Source organism: Strix aluco, chromosome 19 (assembly GCF_031877795.1).
Source record: "Strix aluco isolate bStrAlu1 chromosome 19, bStrAlu1.hap1, whole genome shotgun sequence".
In the NCBI taxonomy this organism is placed as follows: domain Eukaryota; kingdom Metazoa; phylum Chordata; class Aves; order Strigiformes; family Strigidae; genus Strix; species Strix aluco.
In genome coordinates this window covers 9,295,799-9,318,978 of record NC_133949.1, presented here as the reverse complement: position 1 = coordinate 9,318,978, position 23,180 = coordinate 9,295,799, and the positions used below count along the sequence as shown (strand labels likewise).

The 23,180-nt window shown below is 56.9% G+C and overlaps 1 protein-coding gene across 1 annotated transcript; it reads right to left on the bottom strand.

The window, feature by feature from the left end:
- Positions 1-4,062: 4,062 nt before the first annotated feature.
- On the bottom strand, positions 4,063-22,910 carry MMP28 (matrix metallopeptidase 28). The gene is made up of 8 exons (XM_074844934.1): positions 22,803-22,910; positions 14,560-14,639; positions 13,726-13,889; positions 9,687-9,908; positions 8,781-9,026; positions 8,195-8,344; positions 7,508-7,675; positions 4,063-6,311 (listed from the first exon to the last, which is right to left on the bottom strand). The coding sequence occupies exons 1-8, from the start codon at positions 22,902-22,904 to the stop codon at positions 5,917-5,919; spliced, it is 1,527 nt and encodes a 508-aa protein (XP_074701035.1). The 5' UTR covers positions 22,905-22,910; the 3' UTR covers positions 4,063-5,916.
- Between the last annotated feature and the right edge of the window lie 270 nt (positions 22,911-23,180).

Sequence of the window (23,180 nt, the reverse complement as noted above, 5' to 3'; positions counted from 1 at the left end):
GGAAGAACCTTCCCCTTGGGCATCTCCATGCAAAGGCACTACAGATGTTCCATGGCACCCCAAAGCCACAAAACCCAGTGGCTGGCTGCGCTGAGGACGTGTCACTCCATGCCCATACCCTTCCCGGGCAGTCACTGGTGGTGGGAACAGGGTGTCAGACCCTTGGCTCAGAGCCAGGACCACTCCTGATGTCCTTGCAGCCGGGATCAGGCCGTGCCTGGCAGGGCCACCCTGCAGCTTTCTATCTCCACCCCTCCAGTGCATATTTGCACCCAAGCAAACGCGTCCACCGTGTGCCAGCACCCTGCAAAGCTGCCGCCGAACCCAGAGGAGCTTGTGCAAGAAATCCCAGCTCAGGGATGCATGTCCATGGTGCTGCCCAGTGCCGGGGTGACACTGGCTTGGGGGACACATGGAAACCCAGGGTGATGCCAGGAGCAGCTGGAGGGGGATTGCACACAGGGACACGGGGCAGTTGGAGCCTGGCATCTTACCTTTAATATCCATCTCCTTCCTGCACCACTGGATGAAGTTGGAGATGTTGTCCCTAGCCTGGAAGGTGCCTGGCTGTGCCATGAGGTTGCAGGTGACGCCGGCGGTGGGCAGGCGGAGGTGGCGGGCCACGCTGGGGCAGGCGCGGGCAAACTCCCCGGCCACATGTGTGACGTTGTTGGCGTGGGAGCAGAGCACGGCCCCCGTCTCCAGCACCTCCACAAAGGTGCCCACCTCGATGTCCAGGTTGTACAGCTCCTTCAGCCACTCTGCCAAGTCCTCCTTCATGGCGTAGAGGTACTGCTCGCTGGACTGGTAGGGGCGGATGCTCCGTGCCGCGGTGCCCATTGTCCCCCACATTTTGCCATAAGACTGGGAGGAGATCGAGGGAAAGGGGTGATGGGGACATGGGTGGTGGGGACATGGGTGGTGGGGACATGGGGAGCTGCCCCGAGCCGTGCCCCCAGCCCACCTCCCCAGCAGCCACACTCACCCTGTGCCACTTGCTCTCTGCCACCAGGATGGTGACACCGTTCACCCGGTGCCGGGAGCCCTTCTGGGGTCCAGGGTTGCAATGCAGTATGGGGAAAGGAAATCACCCTCCTGGGCAGTGGGTGTTTTGTTTTCTTCCCAAGTGCTGTTCCCTTCTCCTTGGTGACAAGGGACGGGCTGCAAACACTCCCCGTTAACCCTTCAGTGCCTGCTCCTCCGCTGGCAGCCCTGCTCCTTCTTCCCCGGCTGCCTCGGGGGTGAGTTTTCCCCGAGGTCCTTGGCTCCGGGGCAGGAGGGGTTAGTGAGCAGCTCTTCAGCATCCCAAGTTGCTCACAACCCCAAAAGAGGGGGGATTGTCCCCTCCCCAGCATCTCTGCACCCAGCTCCACTGCACGTGGGGTGACCTGGGGGCCCTACAAGGTGCATCTTCAGGGCTCACTACCCCTGAATTGATAGCCCTGAGGCAGCCACATTTTTGCATCTATTTTACAGGCTCACACTCCTCTGAGATGCCACTGCATGCTGTTGCAAACCCAAACACACTGTGGGGAGAAGCCCAGCTGAGCAGGGCAGCCCCAGCATGGATGACCTCCCAGCAGGGCTCCCTCCTCTCTGGGTGGGGTGCCCAGAGGGATGGGGAGAGGCTGACCTCAGGGCTGGTGTGAGGACCATTGAACACACCACGGGGGTGATGTTCGACCGGTCCCTCCACATCCCTCCTGCCTTCCACACGTCCACCCTGGGGCACAGCAGCACCGGGGAGCCAGAAAGCCAAACCCCGAGGCAAGGGCTTCCCAAAGCCGTAGGGATTGGAGCAGGGATCCCTCGGAGAGAGCTGGTCCAGATGGTGGTTGGGCTCCCAAACTCCTGAGCTCAGCCATCCCACACGGTTCCTGTGCAACCTGGAACATCCCAGCGGAGAGAGCCAGAGGAGGAGGAGGAGGAAGAGGCTGAAGAGCTGCAAAAGGTAGAGGGTAGCAACAGGGACACCACTGCCATTGCTTGCTCTGCACTTTCCAAGATGCAGAGCAAGGTCTGAGAGCTGAGGAGCCCTGCAACCCCCATGGTCTACCCCTGGCTCCCCGTTCACCAGCTCCTCCCTCCTCTGCTGCACCCCCGGGGTGTGCTCCCAAGGAAACACCCCCGTGCTGATCTCAAGCACCACCATTCACTCTCATCATTGCGTTTCATCTGGTAAAAACACTAGTGGCTGCTCATGCTTGGGTGTAAATCCCCACACTTGAACCTGGGCTCATCCCTTGATCTCACTGCAGGGAACAGACAGGTCTTCTCACCTCCGAAGGTTGGGGGCCAGAGCAGGTCCCCCCGCAAAGATTCCACTCCCCCAGGAGCCCCCTTCGCCCGAGGGCTTGTACTACCCTTTGGTGGGAGATGGGAAGCCCTGTAACATGCAGTGTGTCAGGGCTCAGCCCAAGCTCCAAGAAAATTCAGTAGCTCCACCTGCAAATCACAGAACAAACCCATCAATCCTCTCCCCAAAATCTCTTTCTGAAAAAAACAAAATAAAATAAGCATGAGGGGGGGGGTTATTTGCATGCCTGCCTTTGTGGTTTCTCTGCGCTGCACTCCCTTGCAAACTTCTTCCCAAATTGTCCATGATAGCAAGGTCTTTGTCAAAAGCCGAGCTCCTCCACAGATGGCGTGACTCCAGGAGCTGGGGCTTTAAGAAAATAACTACATGGGTGAGTGGGCACTGCTGGGAATGTCAGAGACTCCCTCCCTAACCCAGGGCTTGCAGAGCTGCCGCAGCACCCAGGTACTGCTACAAAAAGCAAATCTACTAGGGACATGCTCACACCATGGGACTGAAACAGAGACTCTCATGCGCTTGGGGGGCTTCTTGCTGTGTCAGGGGACTCCGTCCTCTCTCTGGAACCAGCTGCTGATGCTCACTGGAGATCATGGTCCAGCTGGTGTCATTTTGGGGGAGGAAATGCAAGAATCCCAGCTATTCACCCTGGTTAGGGAATGCGTGGCAGGCTGGCCTGAGGAGTTGGCGCCTGGCATGCCCTGCCAGGGAGCTCATCAGGAGAAAAGGACACTTGTGACGCGGAATTTTCAGCCAGGGCACTCAGTGGGACCAATCACATGGCTCAGGGTGCAAGTCCACCTCCCCCAGATCCCCCCACGCTTGTGGGGTGCAGGCAATGCAGTGCAGTCACCCCTTCTCTGCCAGCAACACCGTGCCCAGCCCCAGCCCTGGCAGCACCACTTGTGACCCCAAGGCACCCCGACAGCACACAGCGCCAGGAAACACACTGCAGCAAACAAGGGAAGAAAAGGAAAACACAAAGCCAGGAGAGGATTCAAGGTTGTCCCATCCTCAGGCTCCAGTCCCATGGCAGAAGGGATGCCTGGCTCTCTCCTAAAGACGTGAAAGGGGATAACAATCTGCTGCTTCTCTGTAGAGCGGCAGGTGTGGAGTGCCCCTGGGGTACAGGTGGACCTATAAATCCTTCCATCTTCAAAAAGTGGTACATGGAGCAGAAGTCACGCTGCTCTTCTGACCCTTCTTGAAGCCCAGAGCAGATTTCTTGACAGCAAGACCTCTCCCAGTGCCAGCCTTCCCCATCAATCCCTCCATCAATGCCATCGAGCCCCTCATCAACCCCGTCAATCCCCCCCATCACCCCCCCAATCTCCCCATCATGCTGCAGATCCCATGGCTGGTGGCAGCCAAGGGGGCTGGAGAGACACAGCTCCGGGCAGGAGACATGAACGTGGACAGAGGCAGGACCATCTCTGCAAACACTGTGACACTGCCTGCGCCGGTGGGTCCTTCCCGCTGCCGGCAAAACGCTGCCTGCTCAGCACAGGTAGGACACCCCAGCCTGTTGCAGCACAGAGCAAAGCAAACGGGAGCTGCAGGGAATTGTTTCAGGGTTCTCCCTGTCCCACGGGAGGCAAGGACCCACCTTCACGCACCAATGGGCTGGGACAAAGGTAGAGAGTTGGAAGGCCCTCATCAGCATGAATTCATCCTTCACGATGGGAAAAAAAACCTATCACATCCCAAGGTATGGAGAAATCCTCAGTAATTTGGGATGAAGCAGGGAAGAGAGTTTCCATGTTTTCTTCACCATCAGCATCATCACCATCAGTGAGTTTTCAGTGGGATCCATCCCCCCATTTGATCCAGCAAGATGAAAGCTGAGGCCAAATTCAGCAAATACCCACTCCAGCCCCAAACACACACATGCATCTTAAATACAGCCCTTTCAGAAAACAGGAGACCGTCTTTTAAAAAAAATACAAAAGCGTGACATGCAAACAAGCAGAAATCCCAATGCCACATAACCAGAGGTTCATTTTACTTGCTGTCAGGTCTGCAAGGCCTCGGAACTCCCTGCAAGCGATGTCGCCTTATTATCATTCAACTCAAAAAGAAAATGATGTGGCTCTGTCTCTTTGGCAACATTGAAAGGCCCCTGAGATTTTTAAGGCATGAGCAGATGAAGTCCCCGTGTCCGTGTCTGTGCAGGCAGGGCTCCCTCACAAATATCCCAGAGAACGGACAGAACAGCTTGTGTTAGCCCTCTGTCCTGCCAAACCCACGTCCCAGCTGGCACCTGGCAGCACCAAAAGCCCTCAGGCAGTACCAGCCCTGTCACCCTGCCAGGTGAAAATCCCCAGATCTCTCAAATCAGAGGCCATCTTAAGGAACTTGAGCCCTGTCCTGGTCAGCACTGACAGCTGCCATTTGCTGCCACTGAATTCAAGCCTCAGGGACCCATCACTCCCCCACTGGCTCTGGGGGACAATGACCCTTTGCAGACGTGACCGGTGACTCGGTGCACAGGAGCCAGTGGCGTTTCCAGGTGGGGAGCCTGCTTTGGGAGAGGAATGAGGAATATGCAGCTGAGTTGTCCTCATGAGCCTGCATGCACAGACATGTCTGTCTGTCCTGCTCACCCTCTCCTCTTCCCCTCCTCCCCCAGTAATTTTCCAACTGTAGCAGAGGGGCACAGGACTCAAACATACATTGATCCATTCACTTGCAGACAGAGCAGAGGACAGACACTTGTTCTGTACACACAAAAGGCTGCCAGGTGAGCACAACCCTTATTAGACACCAGAGAACCCCCCCAGCCATCCCAAACCCATCAGAAAGTCAAGCTGCAGTGCTCCTGCTGCCCTCGAGCTGCACAGCACCATCTTACAGCAGCATGGTCAGCAGCTCAGCTGTACCTCCCCCTTCCCTTCACCCCAAAGAGGCTCCTACACCAAAACCCTCTGCTTTCTCCCCAAAAATCCCACGGCATCGGGGCCTCATCAGAGCTGGGATGTGAATGCAGGCCAGCAAAGCACCTACAGGGGATGGGCTTGTCCTCCATCCCCGGGGCAAGGGAGGGGGTGAGGTAGGAGCAGGGGGCTCTGTGCACACAGTGGAGTCAAAGCTCAACACAGACCTGTATTTTTGTCCAAATGTCTCTTTTCTTTTTGTCTAACCAGGAAATATTCTCAGTCTCTTATTTAAAACCACCCAAGCCCCAGACCAAGCAACAGCGAGGCACTTCTCTGCCTGACCATGGGAAAATAACAGCTAAAGTATCAACAAACCCCAGTCCCGCTTTGAAAAAAAACATGTAACGATAGCCTGAACTTCAACAGAAATGGGTGTGTTTGCAGTCTCCATGGCTTTGTACCCTTTTTTGTGGTCTTTTTTAAAAAATATTGTCTCCCAAAGCCTCCAGCCCCCCTGGCCGCAGCAGCACTGCCTGGGCTGCATCCCCGCTGCGCCAGGGCATCGCTCCACTGACCCAGTGCTCCCGCCGTCCGCGGGCAGCCCCGACCTGCTGGTCCCTGCCCAACCGTTCCCAGACAGGAATCCAGAGTCAAAACAAAGAAGGATCCAGGCAGCAGTGAGCAAGGTGGGGTTCAGCCTCCCCTTTTTGTCCCAGCACGCTCTGCTCAGAAGAGGACCTGCCCACCATTTGCATCCCAGCAGCCCATCCAGGGTAGCTGGGTGGCCCATTTGCCAGTGGCCACCACTTGCAGTTTCGCCCGGTCAAACTGCCAGTACTGGTCATCCCGAAAGAAGTAGACAAAGCCATCGCGATGGTTGAGGGCGCCCGCCGTGCCGGGGGGCAAGCCCTCCCAGTCCCGCAGGCTGCGGGGGTAGTAGGGCTCCAAGCTGAGGGTCTCCTCGCTCACCACGAAGTACTTGGGTCCCTTGAAGAGGACCAGGCGCCGGAGCTGCTGGAAGTAGAGTGCGGTGTCAGGGTGCCGCGGGAGGCCACGGGCGCTGCATTTCTGGGGAAAACCTGCCGCCAAGGTGGAGCCCGTGTAGCACCAGCATCGGCCACCTGGGGAGAGCAGGGGAGAGGGGTTTGAGCCCGCCCCAGTGGGGTCCATCACAGGACCAGCTCCAGGAGATGTGGAAGGACTCAGCCATGGAGCCAGCCTTGCAGCCTGAGACAGGCATCTGTGACATCCATCCTGCTGGTGACCCAACAGGCACCACTGTGAGGCTGCCCCACAGATCAGGCTGGGGGGGGGGGAAACTGAGGCACAATAGCTCAGGGGCTTGAAAGGGACTGCCAGGGACAGAGCAAGGCCACCACACCATCTGCTAGCCCACGCTGCTTCCTTGCAAAGCTCCTCTCTGTTCCTGCATGGCAGGCAGGACAGATGGACCCAGACCCCTCCACGACCAGGACAAGCCAGACCAGGACTGCAGCAGCAGGAATTGCAATCGGGGCCAAGCGCTTGGCTGTCCCTGCAGAGCCCTGTCCCCGCAGAGTCGTGTCCCTGCAGAGCCCTGTCCCTGCGAAGCAGGCAGACAAAAGCCCCTTTTTGCTTGCAAGACGCGGCCTGACCCAGCCCCAGGGAGGGAGGGAACGGCTGAGGGCTGGGGAGGGAGAGGGGCTTTTGGCTTTCACCCAGCACAGCAACAAAGCCCCCTTTCTGATTAGCCGGCAACTGGTTTCCATTAAAAGTTGGGGCTGACCCTGGCAGCCAGGCTGCCTGATTTGACCTTCCTCTACCCGTCTGGCTGCAGCGTGCTGCCGGGCAGCTTGCAGATGGCATTTCAGCTCCCCGTGGCAGCTCAGCCGCTGGCACGACACAGGGAACCATGTGTACCATGAAAACACCACACTCATCTCAGCTCCCCTGTGGCCACACGTCTTTGGGGAGAGTTTTCTCCCCGAGACCCCAAAAGGTTTGAGGCATCTGGTTTTGTTTTTAAACACAGGTGAGCACTGCTCTCCTGAATGCGTTAAAGGGGAAACTGAGGCACAAGGGGGGTGACGCAGGCTGCCGGGGTGATATGCCCAAGGCCATATGGTTAATCTGTGGCAGGCACCAAGCCCAAGGCTCCTGTGGGCTTTTGCACACCTGGGACCCAGCGATGCCCCAGCTCTGCACTAGGATGGGGCCAGTGGGAGGGGACAGGGGCCATGGGCAGGAGAAGGTGTTCCAGCGCCACCCGGACAGCCAGACCAGCAGGCAAGAGCAGCAGCAGCCCTGAGGGGAGCTCTCCTGCCCGTGCCTCACCTACCTTTGAAGAAGTAAAACTTGCCACTGAGCTGGGACCAGGCACAGGCGTCGATGCCAGCAGGGAGGCCGGGCCAGCGCGTCTGCAGGGGCTGCGGGTTGCTGGCATTGCCACTTGCTGGCACCACCCAGTAGTGGCTGCCCTTGAAGATGTAGAGGTTGTGATCTGCGTCTGTGGGGCAGAGGGAGGAGTGAGGGGGTCCCGGGTGAGAAACCTCATCCCACCTCCCAGCCGCTGCTCCCCGGCTCCTCTCCTCCCCGTGCAGCTCCATGGTGCTTCATGGATGCTTGGCTCTTGGAGGCTCCCTTCTGCCTTTCCAGCCACCCCCTCAGCTTCCATAATTCATTGCCTCCACTCCAGCCTGGAGAGGATAAAAGCTGACCACAGCTCCCGCTCAAGGCTCATCTTTCATGGTCGAGTTCCTGCAGCGAATAAGCCTTGCCATGGCCCAAGTTTTAGGACGTCTTCCCCCCTCCTAACACAGCAAGCCATTGCTGCGTCCTCAAGATGAACTCTGCTCTGCAGCAGTGATGTGCATCAGTGATGCCACCAGCCCCAGGAGCACGTGAACCAGCCAAACCCACATTTCCCAGCACTGGAGCTTATCAGAGCAGAAACAGGCTGGTGCAGCACTGGGGCAAGGGGTGGGGGTACACGTTGTGGGAGAGGGTTGCACCCGCCAACACCCACCAGCAGTTATGGCATCGAAGAAGGAGTGGCAGTAATAGGCACTGAGGCTCCTCTGTTGCTGGTCCCTGCCGTAGAGGTCTGCACTCCAGTCCTGGAAGTGAGTGAAGACCTTTCCCGGGAGCTGGATGGCCGAGCCCTTGGAGGGCTTCCCTGGGATGGAGCAGAAGGCAGGGAGTTGTGGAGAAGGGGCAGGGAAACAGCTTTCCTCAGAGCAGTGTGTGAGCACAGGGCTGGGGATCCATCCCAGGGCTCCAAACACTCCTTGTCCCACTGTCTGGTTCCTGTCTCTATAGGGTGGTGGTAGAGACCCCTTGGTACCCCCAAAAAACAGGCACCAGTGTTTCCCTGGTTGAAAACAAGCAGGGAGCAAGTCCAAACTTCCCTGCCCTAGAGGATCTAGTACCCATCCCACATGCTCTAACACATCTTCCTCCCCAACTGCAAAGGGATGGGGCCCATCCCCACCATGACCCTTGCACGTAGTCCTCTCCCCTTGCAGACATCTGCTCCTCTCCCTGCTCCTCACTCTCCATTCCAGGGAGCAGCCCTGGAGGAACCGAGGGACGCTCGGGGAAACCAGGCTCACCATACAAGTTCTGGACAGCCAAGATGTCATCCCAGCTGAGGACAAAATCCTTGCTGAGCTTCTTGTAGTAGGGAGACATCAGGGCACTCTTGACGGGGGAGTGCTCCAGCCCCAGCGTGTGGCCGACCTCGTGTGCCACCACGATGAAGAGGTTGCGCCCTTTGCCACTGTGCAGGGACCAGCGCTCGGCGCTGTCGAAGTGGGCTTCTCCGCGCCGGGGGAAGAAGGCATGAGCCAGGGCACCTCCTGTGGACACGAGAGCCATCAGGGACCACGGGGCAGGAGAGGACCTCAGACACAAGCTGAGGGGCAGGGGGGCACATGCAGGTTTGGTTTGCTTAAATATGCATCAATTTTAGCTCTTTGGGAGGTCTCCTGAGAAAGAACAGCAGCTTCCCATGACTGTTTCCCACTGCAGGTGCACCCCAAACCAGTTCTGCCTTCTGCTCCTGAGCATGGGGTGGGGTTTGTCTGCTCTGTGGTTTATGGGTTTGGTTTCTTGCTGGGCTTGGGCCAGGGCCTGAAGCCACTGCAGTGACCCATGCCAGGCAAAGGCTCAACAAGAGAAAACCTGGACTTGTCTGATAGCAGATAAGCAGAAAGGGTCAGCTGGAAGGAAAGAGCTCAGGTTTGGAGGATGCTGTCAGGGTGGGGAGGGCTCCTTGAAGGCCATCAGCATGATCCTATAATGAGTATCTCAGTCGCCTCACTGGCAGACCTCAGTTGCAGAGTAGGGAGTGAGAACCTCAAATCAGAAAGCAAACTGGTGCAAACCGGGTTAGAGGGACTGCTGGGGCAGAGCCTTGCCTCCATCACCCCCAACCTATCGCTGCCCCAGCCCTCCTCCCTGCCAGGGAAGAGCCCACGTTGTAAAAGAGAAGCTTACGAGGGGGAAGCGACCAGCACCTGGCCCATCGAAGGCGTTGTTGAGTCCATCGTTGTGGTCCCCATGGAAGAAGGTCAGGCGGATGTCAGCCAGCCCGTCCCGCGCCTCCCAAAACACCAGCGAGGACACATTGCTCCAGAGCTCGAAGGCGGCTTTCACAGCCAGGCGCACCTCGTGCTGCGGCAGGTAGGGGGGCCAGTTCACCACCCGGTAGGTCAGGTGCCGCTTGTACCACCTCCCACCTGCAAGAGGGGCAAAATCAGCATGAGGATGGGGACTTGGACTTGTTTCTTCCACCCACGAGCTGCCTGGGTGGAGAAAAGCTTCCCAGTGCTGTGAAATGCCATGGCTTTCCCAAGCCAAAGCTCAAAGTCAACACAGGTGTCCCACCAGCAGCCTTGGCACCCTGAACCAGCAGCAGGATTAGACCCATGAAATCCCTCTGAAGGTGCCACCACTAGATTCCACTCAGAGATTTTCAAGGCTGGAGCTGCAACCAAACCCTAAGAGAGGGGCCAAAACTTGTCTGAGAAGCTGGGGCACCCAGTTTGAACACCCCCTTGCCTTGTCATGCTTTCCAGGGCCAAATCCATCATGGGTCCCTGACCTGTAGGTCTCCTGTCTGATGCCAGTTTCATGTCCAGAAGAAGATGCAGCCCAAGAACTGGCTTTCAGGAAGAGAAGGCAAAGCCACCTCTGAAAACAAGTGGGCCAAAGGCAAAAGGAGGGGTAAGGGCTCTCGGCAGCACCTTGGGGGCACAGCGGAACTGCCGGGATGGGGATGCAGGATTGCAGCCCAGTTAAGGCAGATTTACCAAGAGCTGGGCACCAGCCAGAGGGGAAAAAAAGAGCCGACCCTCAAGAGAACAGCTGGACTTGAAATACATCGCCAGGAAGGAATGGTACCAGCTGCCATAACAGCAGATGCTGATCTCCTCCACACACCCAGAGACCCCAGAGACATCCAAGGTTTCACTGAGCTGGCCAGCGAGCACAGGCGGGAGGGAAAGTGCCTGTTTCTACCAGTGGGAACTGCAGCAGAGCCCTGCGGCTGGTCCCTGCGGTCAGTCCCTGTGGTACCTCTGCACCTTCTGCAACAAGTCTGGATGCTGCAGGGACACAAAAACAAGGGGGCCACGGGAGGTGTGTGTGCAGGGCTGGGGCTCCCCAGCACCCAAAGCTCCCTTGGTGAGAGGGGACTCCTCCCTGCTTCCCCTGAACTCCCTCCCTGAGTCTGGTTTTGTAGGGGATCCCTTTTCTTTTTCCCCTGTACCTGTAATTTGAACACAGCGGATGAGCCAAGGCAAGGAAAAGGAGGCCAGATCCCCAGTGGCAGGGCTGTCTTTTCACCATTTTTAAGGGCATCCTGACCATTTCTACCTGCAGAAGTTGTTGCCTGAAAGCCCAGCGGGAATAAACGACTGCTCACCATTAATTTTAAAAGCATCATCTTACCAGCACAGAGAATCTTACTGCCTCTGGCTTCCTTAAAAGCTCTTTCAGGGAAAACAGAGCCCTGATGCCACCAGGGCAGATGGTGACAACCATGAAGACCATGAGATTCCCCTAAGCTCCCCACCCTCCTCCCACCACGCAGGAGTGCAAAGATGTGTGTTCCTGCAGCATCACAGCCCCCTCCTCCTCCTCCAGCACCCCTTGGCAGCTGTGGGGACCCTGGGGCCCTGCAATTACATCTAGCTGGGGGCGTCTGGGAGTGGGAAAGAAGCCGTGGGGCCATGCTGGGGAAATGCAGGTGTTAGAGCTGGTTCTGGGGCGTGGGAGCAGCGACAGACCTCCAGTGACTGCGCTTGCTCCAGATGTTCTGGGAAAGAGGGGGAACAGAGCCGGCAGCACGCTGGGGCTCGCTGCTGTGGGTCTGAGCCAAGCCTCTCAGCAAACCTGGCAGACATCCCATCCCAGCTCTGCTTCCTACTCCCCTGTTTCTGAGCAGCCCACAGCAGCGGAGGCTCCAGGCCAGTTGGTTGTGCTCCTGGGGGCAGAATCGGTTCCCCCTGCTCATCAGTGAAATGATGGCCTCCAACTCAAAAGGGACACGGCTGTGCTTTCCACCAGCCAGGACAAACCCCCTGAGGCAAAGGCTAAATACCTGCCTGGATGGCTGCAGGCCTAAGATAAAGCCCCAGTATCCCATCCTTCCTTCCACCGGGGCAGAGCATCTCCCACCAGCAGGCAGGGGCAGGAGGCTCCAGCCAGAGCATCTCCAGCGGAGGAGGATGGATGCTCCAGTGAGCAGGGCTGGCTCTTGGGAAGAGGAGGGCTGGGCACTGCATGCAGCCGTTGAGCCCGGGACAATCAGAGGCAGGGAGTTCTCTGAGGGGAAATCCACGATGCCGGCTGCTGGATGCACCATCTGGCGGAGGAGCTGCTGGTCAGCAGAGCTCCTGGTCAGCTCCAGCGCCTGGTGAAACCCAGCAGGGCAGCTAGAAGGAAGTCCTCGTCCCAACACCCTCCACTGCAGACCCCGATTCCCAAACAGGACCTGTCCCCAAACCTTCCCGCAGAGCAGAAAGCCTTGGGCTTCGACTGCAGAGGGGAGGCTTTGTTTAGAGGCGCAGAGAGGGGTGGATGCACCAGACCCTGTCCCACGCAGGGACCTGATCTCCACTGCTGGGCTGGGACCAGCCCCGGGAGCAGTGGGAGGGATGGATGCCCTCCTCAGCCCCACGATGGCCACCACTGCCGGGCTAACTGGGTTGGGAGCCAAAGCTCAGCCAGCACTGGCTTTTGCCCATGCGCTGAGCTGTGAGCGTTGCCCGAAGCTGGGGGGATGATGGACACAGCGGCTGCCTGGCCAAGCTCCTGCTGGGAGAGGGGTGGATAACAAAGCACTTTGCTGGCTTGGCTTCAGCAGCTTCCTGCTTCAAGTAGGATAAACAGCCAACTTAGCACAAAGCCTCCGGCCTTCCTGGCTGGTGCCGCCAGCCGTGCGGGCACCCCCTCCCTCCCCTCCAGCCTTCGGGCAGCTATGGTGCTGCTCCCATCCCCGCTGCCTGCTGGTGCTGCTGCCGGCTGCACCCCAGTTTGCTGCCACAGGGGATCTGCTGGCACCAGACTACCCGAGCAATAACCGGTGTCACACAGGCTCTTCCCTGTCTGGGCTCGGAGCCGCTGGGCATCTCTTGCCACCCACCCATGGCCACAACCCCCAAAAGGGAGCCCCATGAGCCACAGGGCACAGGCTGCTTCTGTTTGCCCATCTCCTGCCACATCCCTTCGCAGCTCTGCCTCACTGCCTTCCTGCCTGGGGCATGGCAGACCCTCTGCCCGGGACGGCGCCTGCAGGGGTGATGCTTCGTGTCAGGGTTTTGGGAGAAAAATCAGAGGTGGGAGGGGGATGACCGGGCTGTCTCCTGGGGCCGTCCATCACCAGCCCTGCCAGATGCAGAGACAGCCTGACAAGGCACAGAGCCCTTTCTTAATCTCGTCTTCATTTTTCCCATGTCCTAAGCGCAGCTGGCCCCAGCCCTCTTGCTCTCTAGGAATCCAGTTACTCATCCACAAGCCCAGAAGGCAGCTCATGAGAGCCAAAAGGCCCAATCCTGAACACACAGGAGCAAGAGAGGTTGCTTGGAGCAGCGTTAAACACCTTAACGTGTGTGAAATGACTCCCTCTGGCCAGGCAGACCAACACCAGCAGGTTTTGTGGTTACTGCTGGGTGAGTAACACATAGTAGAAGTCTCAAAGCTCAGCAAAGCCTGGAGATAACTTCACTGTGTGTCAGCCCTTGCCCTCCAGGTCATGCCACCATGGAGCCTTGGGAGATGTCATGGCTCCCTCCACAGCAGTAAAACCACCCCAGACAGCTGAATTTCCCCACAAGTGGGAGTTGCAGCTCTCTAACCATTGCTGACATCAAGCCATACAGAATAACTAAAAATAAAGTGGCGCAAAGCCCAAGGGGGCCCTGGGATGGACGCTGTGCCGGCACCTCCCATCCACAGCAGCATCTCCAGGAGTCCAGTTACAGGATGGAAGAGTTGGACTGCCAACACCCCAGAAACCCAAACCCCACCGGGAAGCCCAGCATCAGTGCTCACCGTGCTGCGTGGTGCGCCTGCGGCGCCGGGTGGCAGATGCCTGGCGTGCCCCAGCAGCGCGGCTCTCCCCGTCGCTCGTCCCGCACCGCGGCAAAGCCATCTGACGGAGCGTGGGGGCATCCAGAACCCCGCTGAGCGGGAGGTGGGCCACCCGCTGGAAGTCCCTGGAAAAGAAAGGGAGACATCAGCACCCACACCCAGCCCCTCCCGGGGGCTCCGGTTATGTTTGCGTGTGGTGTTTGAACTGAGCCAGGGCTTTCACCCAGTGAGCTCCATGCCCCACTGTCAGGAATGCACCCAGGTGATAAAACAAGAAGGATTTGCCTCTGCAACCACAACTGAGCAGCAAGCCATCTCCTAGCAGGGCAAAAGTAGCCTGAAAAATGCCTTTCCCAGTTTTTATCCCCAGATGTTTGACTCTGCACTTGACTTTGCACAGGGTCAGGCCAGGGATGCTCCCAGAGCCAATGTGATCTCATTAGGAGAAGTCTGAGTGGAGGCTGTCAGCTTGGCCCCCTGACATCTCCCAGCCGTCCCCAACCTCGGCCTCGCCGCAGATATTATTGTAAAGGGAGCACCAGGCCATAAAAGGCAAATAAAGCAGCGCAGCGAGGCGCCGGGCTGCCAGCAGCCAGCATCCAGCTGCGGGAGCTGGGCATGGGCTGGTGTTTCCAAAAAGGACCAGTTGTGCTTTATCATCGGACCGTGCGAGAGAGAGCCCCCGGCTGCAAAAAGACCCCTCCCTAGCTGCAAAAAGACCCCCTGAGCACCAACAGCTCCCACTTAGCCGGAGTTGCTGCATTTCTGCTGTGGTTTTAGATAAAAGGCTCGTACCTCACTGCCTCCCTGAACTCCTCGCGGCTGTGCGTGCCAGCCCCCAGCTCGCTGAAGTAGCCATATTTCTCCAGGAACAGCTGCAAGAAGAGACACAGGAGAGGCGCAGCTCAGAGCATGGGCAGGCATTCGCACACGTTGGCTTGGGGTGGGGCGTGGAAAAGGGAGATGTGATGGGACACAGGGCAGCAAACCCAGGGCTGTGCAGAAATTCCCAGTTATTTTTTTCCTGAGATCTCTGCAAGCAGCCAAGCAGCCACACCTCCTGAAGGTGCCAAGCTGAGCTAATCTGCATGTTTGCATTTCGGGACTTGGGAAAACCTTGACTAAGCCCATCATTTTTGATGGCTCTTGAGTTTTTGGCCACGATCCGATGGAGGCGTAGGATGAAACATTGCTATCAACAGATCAAAAAACCCTGCTGCCATATCATCCGCAGCCAGAGGCTACCAAACCCACTCTAATCACCTCGCATGGATCAAGGCAATAATTAAAATAAAGGCTAAAGTGCTGTGGACACCAGTAGGGTGGGGTGAGATGAGGTCAGACTGCAGCCTCCCCCCATCCCCACGCAGGATGTGCTGCTGCAAAGTGGAGACACTCCGTGAGCAATCTGCTCTGCCAAACCATTATTCTCTTATCGGCCATTTACATGGACGGAGATTGTCACATAAACTGCACATTAAAGAAAATAAACGGCTTCCCTCTGCCCAGCCCATGAGCCCAGCTTTTGGAGAAGTTAAAAGCCGCGGTCGCAGGAATGCTCCACACCCGCCTTCCCCGCCGCCGGGGATGTCTGCAGCAGACAAACAAGCTGCCCAGCATCCTGTTAGTGCAACAGAATTGGAGTTAAAGTAATGAGGAATAAAAAGTGAAAGTGGCTGCTTCCTCTCCCGCATCCCAAAGGAGAGGTGGGCTGAGCACCAGGAATGCTGCGGGCTGCCCCGGGACAGCTCTGCTGCTGCCTGCTGCAGAGCCTTCTGCTTGTAAAGCCTCTTCCCCCCCTGCTCATCTGGGGTTACCGATGGGCAAGAGGGCAGGGAGAAGAAGGGGGTTGGTGTTAACCTGCACTCAATGTTATTTCTGACCGTCCACCTCCGGCGGGTGATTCAATCCCCTGCCATGCCCCCGCAGAAGCAGCAGCATCTCTCCTGGGTGTGGGCAGCTGGTTATCTGGTGGGGAGTGGGAATGGTTTCTGGAAATGGCAGCCCCAGGGTGCACCAGGGCCTCTCCCTCTCCTCCTCCTGCTCAAACCCTCTGCTTGCCCTTAACAGTCATCTTCATTTCATCCCCAAACACGTCATCCTCCGCACCCACCACCTCCCTGCGGGCACCGCAGGCACCTTCCACGTGCTCTCTGCCTGTTGCTCACCCTTTGGAAGCCCTCCCTACCTCCTTCCCAGACCTCATCTCCTCCAGGGCTGCAGCTGTTCTCCTCCTTTACACCCCTTCTACCTGGAGGATCCCACTCCGGATGCAGCGCAGGGAGAACCAGCACAGCCTCCTGCCAGGACATGCTCTTCATTCAGCCCCAGTCAAAAAATTTGGCCGTGTTTCCCTCTGAACAGCTTTACCAGCCTGCCTGCCTTGGCCAGAGGTAGCAGCATCTTGTAGCAGCATCAGTAAAAGCCCAAGCGTGGCCAGAGTCACCCAGACACCGTGCACCCAGTCCCAGTGAGTCAGGATAAATCAGGCATGAGCAAGCATCATGCTGGCAGGCGAAAGCAGCGGCTTGTTTGCCAGGAGAAGCCACAACACCTCTGCCCGGGGATGGACCGTATAGCCTGGACGTGCCATCTCTCCAGCCATACAGGAATAACTCCCCTTTACATGGGTACCGGGAGGCAAAATACAGCAGCGACAGGATGCTCATGCAGGGGAGGACACAGGGACAAGGGAGCCTCCCAGGGACGGGGCAGCAGGGAGGGTTGGTAGCCCTGAGAAAGTCTGGAGAGGAGAAGGTGTCTGGCCCTCTTCCTCAGTTGTGTTTTTATAATGTTCTCCTCCAGAATTAGAAAATTGCCAGTGACACATATATGGATGCAGGGTGATAATCCCCAGCGGTTACATCACTGCAGATAAATGTGAGCTACAAAGCACCCAGACAGAAAGTCCTGGGCCTCAAAAGCACGGCACAGTCTAAACCTTTTCTACCACAATTTTGCTTTCACTCAGCATCTAAAACATAACAACTTGAAGTTGTTTCCTCTCCTGTAACCTAATGCAATCCCATTCTTAAAGCATGAAAATGTTTTTCCCCCAGCATGATCTCATGAAGACTTGAAACCCCATCTGGACAAGTCAGGGTGCATGGCAAAAAAGCAATGACTATCACAGCAGCTGCTCTTAAACGACACCAAAATGTACACAGGCCACTGGCTTTAATATTCCTGTCCAGATCTCCTTGAGCTTTGCAAGTCCAACCAAAGAGGCAGTTTCCCTGTAGTTTGTGGCTCGTGTCATGTTGAGGTTCTCACACGCAGGCCCCAGCTCTCAGGCTGCAAAACCACGAGGAGAAGTTTTATTACATTTTCTAGACGCAGTTATTGTGAGCACCAGGTGATGCTACTCCTGGAAACACAGAGCTCCAGGAGAGAGATGTGCTGATCCTCCACTGTGCATGCTATTTATCAGACAGCAGAGTATACAAATTCCCCCGGACCAGAGACTTTTCAGGAACCCAAGAGTCACATGCCACAGCATCCTGTGCCCAAACCAGCACTCAAGACCCCCTCCAGCACTGCCTGTGCCCTGCACACCCCCAGAGACTGGCCAGGCTCTGGTACGGCTGGGTGGAAGCCGCCATGAACCCATTAAACCTCTCCAGAAGCTGCAATGCAAAGCCTGGCCGTGCTGGGAAAACCCCCTCCCTCCTGCCCCAGATGGGGAAATGCTCTTTTCCATACAATGGGAAGAGAAAAACAGCAGGAAACCAACAGCTGAGCATTAATATGAAATATGCCCAGGCTCCCCCTCCACAGGAGGGAGGGAGAAGAGGAAAGATCTGGCTGCCCAGGAGTCAGCGCTGGGGCAGAAAAGCCTTCAGAGTTACAGCAGGGACAGTGGGAGAAGAATTTGGGGAAGACAGAGGGGACCTTCCCATCTCAGGGCTCTGATGGGGAGCTGGTCACAACCCTGGAAATCATCTGTGTTGAGAGCTAAAGCCAAGGAAACACCTTGCCCTTGACCACAGGCATCCCAGGTGGAAGACAGCCAACAGCAAATACAATTAGACCTCCCTCCCTGGAAACTGGGATGACAAGAGTGCAGAGACAGCAGCCTCTGGGCCTGCCTGCCCTCCTATCCAGACACTCAGCTTCTGGCACCTTTCCACCAGTTAAGTATCAGAGAAGCCTTACGTTGGGCTCCCGTTGACCGTGGTCCCTTCTGCTCAGCCTGGATACAAACCCCATCTCTCCTCTCCAGCCCCCGGCAGCGGAGGGAAGCGATCGCGTCTTGCTGAAGGGTGGGCAGGCATTTCGTGACACAGTTACAGAGAATGCTGGCCACAAGCTGCACCTGCAAGGTCTTTTGTTTTTAATCATGAGACGACAGCAGCCTCGCAAGCCAGCCCAGGTGGGTCCTTGGCCCTGGTGCCCAGCAGCCCCAGGCTCCATCCTGCATCATTTCACCACCCAGACAGACACAGGGGAAGGTGCGGTTCCTGCTTTTCAGCCTCAGCTTCCCCCTGCAGCACAGACAGGAGAACTGACCTCTGGGATGAGCTCATTTTGGCACGACTGCAGAAGGAGCGGCAGCTCCTCCTGTCCGTCAGGTCACTGCCTGCCTGTAAACTCCCTTCAGAACACATCAAGGCATTTAAAAACATTCATTTCTTTTCTCTCTTCCAAGCTGCATTCCTGCCTGCAGTTACAAACCCTTACGCAGACTCCCTGTGCGTCTTTTGTTTAAGTGTGTGTATAAGTATCTACATAAATATTATATATATAGACACACAGAGACACGCAAGAAGGGAGATCAGCAAGTACAGAGCTTGGTTGTCCTCCTGCTGAAAAGACACCAAACACACCAGCTAATTCTGTATGTTAATGACAGAGGTTGGTTAAAAACCCAAGCCCTGTCTGGTTGCTGTGATGCTCCCCCGCTGTGCCTAATCAGGTCCTGAAGGAATCTCCTCTCCCACTTACCCCTCTTGAAAATCTACTTTAGCTGGAAATTACCTACTTGCCACTGAAGATGTGGAGCTGGGGAAATACCACGCCCAGCATCTTTTAGGCTCCTTTACTCTTCACACTCAATCTTGAGCTGAGAAGAGAGGCAGCAGGCCAGGACTGCAGCAGGTCTAACTAAAACCCCTCCTGGTTTCAGTAACCCAGATCTTCAGGATGCTGAACCAGAGCTAGCTCCCTGCCTTCCCATCTGTCTGGACAGGAGGGATGCTACGGGACAGGAACAATAAATATTGCATCACTCGAAAGGAAAAAACCACCATGAAATGCACTGGGCTTGGTGTTACCTGCCTGCGGGGCCGGCAGATCGCTCTGCTTGCTTGTGTGTTAAACACAGGAATATCTCATCAGAAATTACTACAATTCACTCCTGCATTTGAAACCAGCTCGCAGCTTTGCCCCGGCACCCCAGGCACCCCACGCCCTGGGTAGCACCAGGCTGCACCACTCAGCCGCAGCTCCGGCACCACCGAAGCAACCCAAATGCGACCCAAAGCGCTTGGGGAAAACAGGGGAAAACACTGGGCTTGGCCAAACCTTCCCCTGCGAATACCAGAGCAGCTGACAAACCAGTTTGGTCACGCAGACTGGTTGTGCTTTCATGTCTAAGGAGAGAAGAGAAAGGAAACAAGATGCTTGGTCTTCGCCTTCCATCAGGATGGGAACCGGGGGGGAAGGCGACGTGCCCGCTCCCAGCAGCCGCCGGCCCCTTGCCTGGCGGGTGTTATTTGCCATAACAAGTGGGGATTGTTCGGGGGGAGAGCGGGGAAGAAAGCGGGGCTCTGTACGCTGCGGTGACTCACGGGGCTGTTAATCACACCGGGGAACCGCCGGGTGCCTTGGAACTGCTCGCCACATCCGCGCTATCGGCAGCGGCTCAGAGCCATGATCTCACAGGTTTCACACGCTCTCCCCGGCCACGCAGGGCCCAGCGGTGCCTCGCAGGGGTGACAGCACCTGAGTAATCCCTCCTCCTCTCCCCCACTCCTTGAATTGCCCTGTTGAGGCTGAACAGCAGGAATTTCTCCCAGGAAGGTTTTCTTCCTCTTATTTCAATCAGAGGGCAACTGTGCGGGTGCTCCGGGAACATGCGGGGGTCCCAGCTGACCCCCGAGCTCTACCACATGCTGAGACCCTCACTTCGGTCAGGCTGCGCTCAGCTCCAGCATCCCAACCGGCTGCACACAGCGTGAAGGAGCTCACCCAGGCACTGGAGCATTTCTTAGCACAAATACAGCTCAAAGCCTACGCTAAATGTGAGCCCTTGGGTTGCTGAGGGGAAAAGTCAGAGGCCATGTGCCACTGCAAGAGAGGGAGAAGGAGAGCAGGATAGGAAAAAAAAAAACATAAAAAAAAAATCCAGAAAGAGAATGCCTCGCTCCTTTAGTCTTGCTCTCCACTTCCATTCCCAGCTTTTCTCAAATTTCTACCCAATTTTTCTTCCTATCACAACAGATCTGTGTCTTCTCACACAAATCACTACAGGGACTTCATTGTCCTTTGTCCTTGGCACCACCAGCGCTCTGCCATGCTCTTCACTTCTTGCTCACGGGGTGAGGTCTGTGCCACACATTTTACACAACTCCTCCGGGATCAGGGAGACTCGGGCATTACCACACACCCAACCGCTGTCCTGAGCACAGCCCAGCCAGAAACCAGATCTGCCAAGCTACGTGCTATCTAGCATCAGACGTTCTCCTATCTGGAGCCTGCAGATAATAAGATGATTTAATGTACAAATGTTTCAAATTAAATTTCCAAACTTTTCTTCTTTTTTTCTGTAGCTGCAATTGATACAAATGCAGTGAAAACAAGGGCACAAGTCAGGAAAATAACACAACTGGACATTTTCTCAGACTTTTGCATCGAAGTTTACACAACCCATTGTTGCTAACTTTGGCTATTTTAAAAGCAATAAAAAAAGCTTTAGAAGCAAAGCCTGGCAGTGGTCTGAAAGCCACAAGTAACTAGAACTATTTGATGTTATGTGAGAATTTCAGCTTCCTCTTAAAAGCAAAATTAACTGCTCAGTTTATTTAGACAAGCTTTCTTACCCCAGACTCTATACATTTCCATTGTGTATATTGTCCCAAAGCCCCTGGCCAGCACAGCGTGCTGGGGAAACTGAGACAGGGAGACAGGAAAGTCTCTTGCCCAGCACCCATCGCCTGGGATCTGCCACGATCCTGGGACCTGCTCTGAGACTTCAAGGGAAAATTCATCAGAAGTTGCCAGTGAGGAATCAAAAGGCAGACTGGATCTTTTAAAGCTCTCGCCCCCAGTGAGCTGGTTTTCTTTTTAAAGTGAATTTTAAATTATTGATTTTCTAAGCATTAAGAATTTTGCAGACTTATTTTTCTCCAGGTGGCATGAGGGGCCAGCCACTGGGACAAGCGCACATATAAATCACCTCTTCAAAACAGCATCTCCCAGCATAAGAAGCCCGTATATTAAAACCAGCCTCTCAGCATTTATGTGCACTTTTCATCTTAGAGTATGTGAAAAATCCCAACTGATCCACCAGGACTTGCTGGGGTTTTAAAATCAAGCATCTGTGCAAACGTACACTGGATTGGTGCCTAAAGAAGAAAAAAAATCCCCAACATTGACCTTTGTTCACCAGCCAAATCTCATACCTCATCCTCCCAAAACAAACAGGAATGGATGGCGGGATGGTGTGACAGTGATACGGGGACAAGCAGGAGAAATCCAAACCGAGGTGATGGGGACAGCCCTGGTGAGAGGCAGGGCAGGGGGAAGACTGGCTTTTGCTGGAGATGGGAAGGTTTCCTAGTGCAAGGCCTGTTGTTGTCAGAGCTCTATGGGAGGGGGTTTGCAGACGTACGTCACCCCCAGGACACAGCTCCACACGCAGCAGGCACACACCTCGGCACCCCAAACGCCATCCCATAGCACGGGCCCATCCCCAGCAGGGCAGGGGGATGGATCCCTGCACACACACCCCTCGGGCACGGACACACCACACGGGCACAAAGCCGTGGCTGGCACACACACACCTGCGGCACACGGGGCTCACCCTCACCATCCGCGGGCACACCCGTGTGCTACGGACACGCGCGGGGCACCCAGGGCACACAGCTGGGGTGGGGATGCATGTCTGTCAGGCACTCGTGGGCACCCACCTGTGGTGTGAACAGACCTCGGGGACATGCACACACCTATGGCAGGGGCACACCTATAGCAGGGGCACACACCTATGGCACAGGCACACACCTATAGTAGGGGTACACACCTACGGCAGGGGCACACATCTATAGTACGCACACCCCTATAGCACGCACACACCTATGGCAGGGCCACACACCTATAGCACACACAGACCTATAGCAGGGGCACACACCTATGGCACACACACACAACTATAGCACGCACACACCTATAGCAGGGGCACACACACACCTATAGCACACACACACCTATGGCACAGGCACACACCTATAGCAGGGGCACACATCTATAGTACACACACCCCTATAGCAGGCACACGCCTATGGCAGGGGCACACACCTATGGCACACACACACCTATGGCAGGGGCACACACCTATGGCACACACACACCTATGGCAGGGGCATACACCTATGGCACACACACACCTATGGCAGGGGCACACACCTATGGCACACACACACCTATGGCAGGGGCATACACCTATAGCGCACACACCCCTATAGCACGCACACCCCTATAGCAGGGGCACACCCCTATAGCACACACACCCCTATAGCACACACCCCTATAGCAGGCACACACACACACCCCCCCATAGCACCCCCACGCCCATGGCAGGGGCATACACCTATGGCACACACACCCCTATAGCATGCACACCCCTATAGCAGGGGCACACACCCCCCTATAGCACACACACCCCTATAGCAGGCACACATCCCCCCCCCCCCCATAGCACCCCCACGCCCATGGCAGGGGCACACCCGAGCACGCACCCCCCGACGGCCGGGCGCACGACGGCGGTTGGCAGCTCCCGCCCGGCCCGGCCCGGCCCCCCCGTGCCCCGGGGCCGGTCCTACCTCCGCCTGCCGCCGCTGGCCCGCGGCCGGGCCGGGCTGCGCCGCCGCCAGCAGCCCCAGCGCCAGGGCTGCCCGCAGCGCCCCGCCCGCCCGCGGCCCCATCCCGGCTCCGCTCGGCACCGGCCGCCGCGGCGCGGCGCGGCTCGGCTCGGCTCGGCTCGGCTCTGCCCGCCCCGGCCCCGGGGGCGGCCCCAGCCCGCCCCAGCGCCGGCCGAGGGCTGGGCTCCGCCGGGGGGAGCCGAGCGGCGGGCGCTCCCCCTCCCGCAGGGGAGAAACCATCCCGGTGCATCCCCCGCCATCCCCCGACGCACACCCGCGCGGGTTGTGAGCGAGGCGAAGGAGCTTCGCTGGGGGCGAGGGGCGGCTCTGCCCGTGGCA